General features: G+C 41.8%; 1 protein-coding gene across 3 annotated transcripts in view; it reads right to left on the reverse strand.

Moving 5' to 3' along the window:
- The window catches only part of rtn2a (reticulon 2a), a 15,904-nt gene that overhangs the window by 2,933 nt on the left and 3,946 nt on the right, over positions 1 to 9,025 (reverse strand). For 2 of the 3 annotated variants that reach the window (XM_032508427.1, XM_032508426.1), the window contains exons 5-7: positions 3,515 to 3,722; positions 2,871 to 3,009; positions 19 to 88 (exon numbers count right to left, since the gene is read on the reverse strand). In XM_032508427.1, coding sequence (XP_032364318.1) covers positions 19 to 88; positions 2,871 to 3,009; positions 3,515 to 3,722 — 417 coding nt within the window. Of the gene's footprint in view, positions 1 to 18; positions 89 to 2,870; positions 3,010 to 3,514; positions 3,723 to 8,077; positions 8,315 to 9,025 lie in introns of those variants that run through there. The other variant, XM_032508428.1, reaches the window with a different exon arrangement.

Consider the following 9,025-nt stretch of genomic DNA (forward strand, 5'->3'; position numbering starts at 1 on the left):
ATGAGATCAGTTCCTTACTGATGATGAGCAGAGTAAGGCCATTGCACAGGTGTCCCAGGTATGTCACAAGGTACATCAGAACCAGTAACTAAGACCAAGAAAAAGAGAAGTTAGTTTAACCCCTATCAGTTTCACTTTGCAAGACCTTCCTCCACAGCGCTGCGGAGTAGGGTCTAGCTTTTCCACACAGCATTTCGAGATGGGAGAAAAACGTGCTCTGGATTTACGCTGCAGAGATCCATAGTCCTCATAAATCGACCAGAGTTTAATATTCCAACACAAAAAAAGCAAAACGTAACTGATGTCCGGGCAAAAACAGCGTGATCTGGAGGAATTGCCGGTGCAATCTGGGAAGTGGAACGTTGTGGCTATAGACTCAACTCCTATCAACCATGTGTGCATGTCTGCAGTAAGCAGTAAATCATGCTGCAGTATGGCATAAGTCCCTACAAATCACTGATCACTACTGAGCTTATTTTCTACTTGGTGAAGAAAGGAAAGAGCTCCAAGTACGAGACTCCCATTTTGGGTATTTCTTGGGTATTTGTGTTTCCCCTTATATCTTACAGTGTCACAGTACTGCGAATGGGATCCAGTGTTACCCTGATATAGGACACCCCTGTCTGAGATGGAAATCCAGCTTATCCCGGGGTACTCTGCGTACCTCCTCCTGTGTGTCATGTCACATACCGGCCAGGTCAGGGTTGAGACTGGGAGGTCCTGGAATTTAGGCAGCTCCCACTGACTCATCATTTACTGCAAATGTGTTAAGTCTGTCTAGTCCCAAACGGCTGCTGTTAATTACTTAAATGCCATAATTATATTAAGGGTTGATATGAACTGATTGCTGGTATTTGATGTGCATTAATCAGAAATGGAATGGATATGGACATTTCAGCTGATTGTAATACAAATACAGTATTTTGCCTTTAATTCCAATACCATCAGTGAAGTTTACTTACCAACAATGGGGTGCAGTAAATGCACTAATTGGTCACATTTATTATAGTTCTCATATAATAGAAGATTTCTTGTTTTTGCAGAAGTTTGCTTTTAAGATTTTTACAATGGTATTGTCAACAGAATTTTTCTAATGTGTAATATATTATTTATTTCAGTATAATAATACAACAATGAAAAACAAGTTATGTATGTCAGTTCTAGAACAAATATTCAAACTGTATATCATGCTCAGCATTATGACAACATTCATTTGGCAAATGCCTTCATCCAAACTAAGTTTGTTGACTTCAACATGTGGACATGAGGAGTCACAGATCGAACAAGCAATACTACGAACAATAGCTGCCTCGCGGGCGCCCGGATAGCTCAGTTGGTAGAGCGGACGCCCATAAATAGAGGGTTACTCCTTGATGCAGCGGGCCGGGGTTTGATTCCGACCTGCGGCCCTTTGCTGCATGTCATTCCCCCTCTCTGCCCCTATTCATTTCTTCAGCTAACAATATAGGCCTAAAAATGCCACAAACATAATCTTAAAGGTCCCATATGGTTGTCTTTGGATGGTTTTATATAGACCTTAGTGGTCCCCTAATACCATATCTGAATAGCAGAATTACAGCCATTAGAGCCAGTCCCACAATGAGCTTTCCTTAGGACGTGCCATTTCTGAGTCTGTAGCTTTTGAGAAGGGGGGGGGGGGGGGGGGCCTTTACCAACTGCCACTTTGCTCATTTGAAAGCCATGATGTCTCTCTCTCATGGGTGGGCCAAATTCTCTGGGCGGGCAAAGCAGAGAAAGGGGAGGTAACCTTGCTCCTTATGACCTCATAAGGGGCAAGATTCCAGATCGGCCCATCTGAGCTTTCCTTTTCTCAAAGGCAGAGCAGGGTACCCAGGGCTCGGTTTCCACCCATCGCCATTTCTAGCCACTGGGGGACCATAGTCATGCTGGGGGAATGTCACTCATGAAGTAATATTTTCATGCCTTAAAAAAAAACAAAAAAACAATAGCTGCCTCGCTTTAAAGCTGAAGTTGGTATCTTTGAGAGAAAAAGTTTTTGTCATATGTCTTGAAACTGTCACTATATCCTGACAGTAGCACATGAGACAGATTATCTGGGAAACAGTCAAGATAAAACCAAGCACTGGCCAACCAGCAGACCGAGCGGAAAATACTTTCTATTGTAAAGCTAAACAGTGCACTAAAATATGTTTGTTATGCAGTTACAGATTATTGACTCGTAATGGAGACTCCTCAGCTCTATGATACATAGATTTTTTTCTTCAGAAGCGGTGTAATCTAGGACATGCCATTAGTAGCACAGGAACATGATGTGCTACTTTCAGGATATAGTGGCAGTTTCAGCAAATATGACAAAAGAACGTATTTTTTATAAAAGTTACCAACTGCTGCTTTACCCTAAAAAAATATGCACCAAAGCCTACTGTTAATTCCGCTGCTACAAAGTAAAGAGCGTAGTATAAAAAGAGTGTACCATACTTCAGGTGATGCTGACGTATTTATGTCAGTTTGATAAACATTACAATAATGCTTTGGCTCTGTTAGCAAGGTAAACCCCAAGGCTAGATAAAAAGCATAGATGAGAAAGGCGAGGGAGACTGCCTTCTTTTCATGCCCCCCCCCACCCACTGATTGCTTTACACATGATTACAAAAAACATGTCATTAGGGCTGACAGTGTCTGTCAGTGATATTGCTCTAATTCAGGAGCAGAGTCGTCAGCTCTGACAATGCTGTCTTCTCCAGTGTTAGAGGGCGCTGGGAGGATGGAGGAAGGAAGATGACGGATGATGGAGCAAAATTTATGAAAGAATGATGAGAGGGGACTGATGTCTTAGTTAATGAGGGGAAGAGGTTCTAGACAGGGTGAAGCAAACACACTTTGCTCACCTTGATTGACTCCAAGAGGTTTCCAACAAAAAAGAGTCCCTTCAGAGAGTCAACAGCAGACAGAGCCATGACAATGGCTTTCTGCATATAGCGCTCAGCTTCCTCTCCACTGAAACTGATTTCCAGGTCCAAGTATGACCTGAAAGAAAATGAGACAAGAAGAGGACATTAGATAAAAGAAAAAAAGAGGCTTAAAAAGAAAGGAGTATTGACAGTATGAACAGAAACGTCATCCTTCCTGTACTTTTTACCAAGTAATGATGTTTATTGGTACAGTGATTCATGCCCTTGTTTGTCTGCAATCCAAGCCCAGATATAAACCCCCTACTGTCCCTCCTGTCAGTATCCTGAGGTCAAAAGGCCCATGCTTTTCAATTGGCAAAGGCACCACCAGGCTTAATCACGATAATTGGAGGAACCACTTAATATTTAATTATTGGATATATACAGTGAACAATTCTAAAATGTGGGAAATACAAATTGGAGTGGAAAGGCGTGTGGCCAAATGAACTCAGGTGCTTGTTTTGGAAAACATTTATGCACTAAGACTGAATGGGGTTAATGCATCTCTGTGTATTGTTTCATTTTTCTTTTGTCCTATCTTGACCACTTGTCTTATTCTAAATAAAAGCATGGCAACATACTTGAAGGGATGTTCTCCATCGCCCCAGCCGAGAACGTAGAGGACTTGGTAGTAGATGCGCACCGAGATGGTGAAGCACATGACAGCCAGGGAGACGGTGGAGAGCACAGTGATGATGCTGAGCTGGAACAGGGACAGCAGGCCGACCACTAACCCTGTCAGGATCATGCCTGTGCGCTCTGTGTCTTTCCAGTAGATCAGGTCCATAACTGAAAGACAAGGGGAGTGGAGGGAGGGAAAGGAAGGGGAAGAGAAATAAAAGGTTAGGACAGAAAGGTGAAAATGATTAAAGAGGATGATAGATATATAAGTAAAACGTTGAATTGGCTTAAGAAATAAACCAGGGAGTAATGTACAGGTGGCTGCTGAGACATGATAGACTGATAGTTAGACATTTGATTTTGAAAAACTGAATTAAAATGGATATACATTTTAAAAATTGTGTAGCAATCCTGAGGTCCTGAAACAGTCTAGAGAATTATTTACATACTGGTGGTACTTTATCAATTACCAAATACTCACAGAAATGCTCAAGTCTTATGTGTGTAAAAATCATAAACAAGCTTGTTTGTAAAACTCAAGCGGAGATTTTCTGGCTGTACAGGGCTGACATAGTTGTGAGTTACTGCTTTCTTCCTAGTTTTAACAGAGGAGAAACAAGAGAGGAAGAGAGGCAGGAAAAATAGAAGTGAGGGTCATGAGGCAGAGAAGGATTTCCAGCCTCCAGCAAGAAAGAACACACACACAACACGCACACCACACACACAACACACACCACACACAACACACACCACAACACCACACACACACACACACACACACACACACACAACACACACCACACACCACACACAACACACACACACACACACACACACACACACACAACACACAACACACACACACACACACACACACACACACACACACACACACACACACACACACACACACACACACACACACACACACACACACACACACACACACACACACACACACACACACACACACACCACACACACACACACACACCACACACACACACACACACACACCACCCCACACACACACCACCACACCCACACACACACCCCAGCTACGGTGACAGACGTCAGGCTCTGGCTTAGGCTACATTTAGCCCTCAGATGAAAGAGGGAGGGAAGCAAGCGGTTGGGGAGAGTTTAAATGCAGCGTTTCACAGCACCTGCTGACCGACATCAGGCCGTCAGCAGCCTCTTTTCCACACCCTGTTGGTGTCCCGCTCTGTCACCCGGCAACAGCTGCCTTGGAGACTGAGGCGTGCATAGAGTCATGCTTTAGGAGAGTGGACAACTTCAGTAGAAGTTGACTTCGAAGATCCTTTTTTCATCGTTACATAACATAACCTTATGACCATGATGCATTATAAAAAACGTTTCTTCAGTGTTTCTGAGTTGTGTCATTACAGGTTATGTTGTAACACTATAGCTCCTGGTCTCGTCATTCAGTGAAATGCTAAGCCTGCTTTAAAATAAAAGGGAGGCCTCTTTGAATAGAGTGCACTGACAGCAGGTGGCTCATTTATAAGCATCACTGCACACAATTAATACCCATGATGCCCCTGGAACACACCTGTCCAGTGTGTGTGTTTGTGTCATTCAGGGACTCAGTACATGGTGTCAGAGTAGGCAACCGGTTTAATGAGAACAATAGAAAGTAACCAACACTAGAGTATTGAGAGCATCTAATCTATAGGAAATGTCTATGCTAAACAAGGGACACATACAAGTTATATTTTAAAACATGGGCACTGTATGGTCACTGGTGATCGTTGAGCATTTTGTAAAGTGGCAGCCCTGTAAAGAGTTTTTTTATTTTTAAGGACTAGTTTTGCATTTTGTGAAATATGAGAGTGAGATAAGAAGATCCATTCCATGACAGTCTGACCACCTATCAGTCTAAAGGCAGCCTTTTTTTCTAATGTGATTATGAATAATAAGCATAACCCTAGGCTTTTATTTGGAACTATTGATAGACTTACACAGTGTCAGCAGCCAGTCAATAATATGGATTTGTCTGGACATGATTTTATGATGTATTTTTATGAGAGAGTTGAGGACATCTGCATTATAATACCCCAGTCAGATGTTGGGGGACCATCTTCTACAGGACAGGGCCACTCTGAGTTTGAGCCGATTTCTTTGGCAGAGTTAACTCAAATTGTTGTGATTGCAAGAGGTACCACTTCCTCTCTGGATCCCTCGCCTGCCTAAGTTATTAAAGAACTTTGGCCAACATTAGGATTGTATGTTTTAGCTGTTTTTTCCGGCTTGCTTCAAATCTGCAGTGGTTATACCATTATTGAAGAAACCAAATCTGGATATAAACTCGAAAATTATAGACCTGTTTCTAATTTGGCCTTCTTATCTAAAGTCTTTGAGAAAGTGGTCTCAAATCAGCTTTTAAAATATCTGTTGTGTAATAATCTTTTTGAGCCGCTGCAGTCTGCTTTATGAGCAAAAACATTCTACTGAAGCAGCACTCACAAAAGGTGGTAAATGATTGGTTACTGGCTGCTGACTCAGACTTAACATCTGGCCTTTTGTTGTTAGATCTTAGCGCGGCTTTTAGTACTGTGGAATACTGTATTCTTTTGGACAGAATTGAGAAATACTTCGGCATCTCTGGCCAGGTGCTTAAGTGGTTGAGATCTCAATGTGTGTTTTATAATAACACATTTTCTGACCCTTCCCCACTTCAGCATGGGGTTCCACAGGGTTCAGTCCTTAGTTTTCGATTGGTCACTTTCCTTTGATTTGCATATTAAAGAGGTGACAAAAGTAGCCTTCTTTCATATCCAAAGAATCGCAAAGATTAGATCAATATTGGTACTTAAAGATGCTGAGGCCCTTATTCATGCCGTTGTTACATCTAGGCTGGACTACTGTAATGTCCTGTTCTCGGGGCTGGCTAAGAAAAGTCTGCGAGGTCTGCAGATGGTCCAGAATGCTGCAACACATGTTTTGACTGGATCATCTAAATACATATGCATGCATACATATAACTCCTGTGCTGGCCTCACTGCACTGGCTCCCTGTTCAGGTTAGAGCAGATTTTAAGGTTTTGCTATTAACATACACAATAGGGAATGGCCTTGCACAATTATATCTGTCTGATCTTTTAAATTCTTATGTGCCTACATGGTTTCCGCGCTCTCACAACTCGTGGGTGAAAACATGTATTTCATATTCTCAAACACTTATGTATTATTGGATATTATAAACATTGCTGCCTTTAGGTACCCTGACGGGGGGCACTTCAGACTTCCTGTTTCTTTTTTAATTTATTATTACGAACATAATGCTGGTATCGTTGTATCTGTAGACGCGATGATACAGCGAATGACTCCGTGAGTAGTGATTACCTCCAATCAGTTAGAACACTCTCTGTATCACAATACTACTGATCTTTGTGTACTAAATGTTTGACTAGGTTACTTTTATATAAATGAGCATTGAGGGAGGGATTGCATAAACAAATTATAAATCCAATTAATCGGTAAACCAATTAACCTGCCAATTAACCAATGACAACATAAGTCCCATGGCTCATGTAAAGCCAGCCTGACACCATCTCATTTAACATCATTTATACCACGGTGTGGGTGAATGTGAATTATGATTGGTTCCAGGGTTTCACACTGTAGTACTACAGTGTTAAATGTCGTGTGCCAGCTCTTCCGCTTAAAGAGGAAACACTAAAATGTAAGAGAACCCAGCTGGCAAACCATACCACACATGACAGATAACACTCATTTGAATGACTGTTGTTAATTTAAATTAGGTCTGCTGAAACGGAGACTACCCTGCTACATCTGAACAGCTCAACAGTTAAAAGCCACACACACCTCTAGCTGAGTGAAGTCTCCCAAAATTCAGCTTGTTAAATGATCAAAGAGAAGCGAGAAATATGCTCAATTCCCACCTTCTCTCCCCTGAGAGGCCGGCCTTTGTACCACTACACCAAAGTCACAAAGCTAAACAGTTCCCAACTAAAGACTGAAGAAGTGGTTTCCACAAGGGCTGCACAACTGTTCGCAATTGTATCAAAATCGCAATATGGACTAGTGCAATATCCAAATCACAGGGGGGACGCAATATTTGTTAATGGCAAAATATGTGTCAAACCATTCTGGATTAAGTATGGCGGTGCTACAGAGGCGTCCCGGCCTACAAATTCATATTGTTTATATGTATAATTTTTTGTTTTGTTTGGGACAGATCCCCAGAATTTCAATGAAAATTAGAATAATGATGCAAACACGATCATTCTCTCCAATTTCGTGAATTGTATCGCAATCACAATATCAGTCAAAATGATGGCAATTAGGTATTTTCCTCATATCGTGCAGCCCTGGTTTCCAACCCTTCACACTTGAATGAAGCTTTCCACTGCCTTGTCTCTGAAATCCAACACGTCTCTTTGCAGTAGCTGACCGTCACATCGCAACTGTAAGCAAATACCTAAACATCGTCTAGGTGTCTGAAATTATCCTATTTTCACTTGACGTGCATTTTCTCACCTTTACTGGCCATTTTGGTTGCCGCTCCAGTGTTCCCCTCACACTCTCTGTCCCTTTCTCTGTCCCGCTATTCTCCCCTTGCCCCTCTGAGCTGTTTTTGGCCACCCCCTGCTCGCTCAGCAGTCCAAAGACCTGACAGCCCAAAATAATCTTGTTCGCAGCACCGCCCACCTTTCATAGACTCTAAGAGCGTCACACATAAAGAGATGATTCACAACAATCACACAGTACTCTCAAAATCACTTATGTTTTTCCTTATAGCAAATGTTTATTCTAAAGCAGAATGAATATAAGGAGTTTCTTTGACCTCAGATAAAGTTGTATTGAGTTACGTTCATTTTTGTGTGCCATTTAACACCTGAAACAGGAGAAGCTGGGTTTATTTTCTGTTATGTCACCAAGCCAAACCTTTCAGTGCCACTAATACTGACAATAAATAAATGAGGGGCTTGATTTTCTACGGATGACTTCGCCTTTTCTATAGAGAAAATGAAGCTGGTTTCATTTAAGAACTCCAAAGAGGAGCTGTGTTGGCTTGGCAACAAATAGCCTGATATTCGGACAGAACTGGCATTTTGTTTCAGTGCGTTATTCATCTATTTGAATCAATGTCAAAACATGGAGACGCTGAGGGGTTCAGAGGTCTGGAACCTGGCGGACAAGACTTACTCACTCGATCTGTTTACCTAGACAAAACAAGCTTCCAAATGCAGTTCAGAAATGATTTAGTTTAATACCTAAATACCTTGCATCGTCCAACAAGTAGAGTTTGGTATCATTAGAATGATTGATTAGAGTGCCGATATGATACATGACTTTCAATACCTAAATAAGATGCTTTCTAAAATTTGCCAGCTTTTGACATGTGACAGTTACTCTGTGCTAGAGACACATTTCAGTTGCCAAAAAAGCATTGAGGTTTGGTTTGCAGCCCCTAAAACAAGCAAT

This window comes from Etheostoma spectabile, chromosome 3 (genome assembly GCF_008692095.1).
Source record: "Etheostoma spectabile isolate EspeVRDwgs_2016 chromosome 3, UIUC_Espe_1.0, whole genome shotgun sequence".
NCBI classification, from domain to species: Eukaryota; Metazoa; Chordata; class Actinopteri; order Perciformes; family Percidae; genus Etheostoma; species Etheostoma spectabile.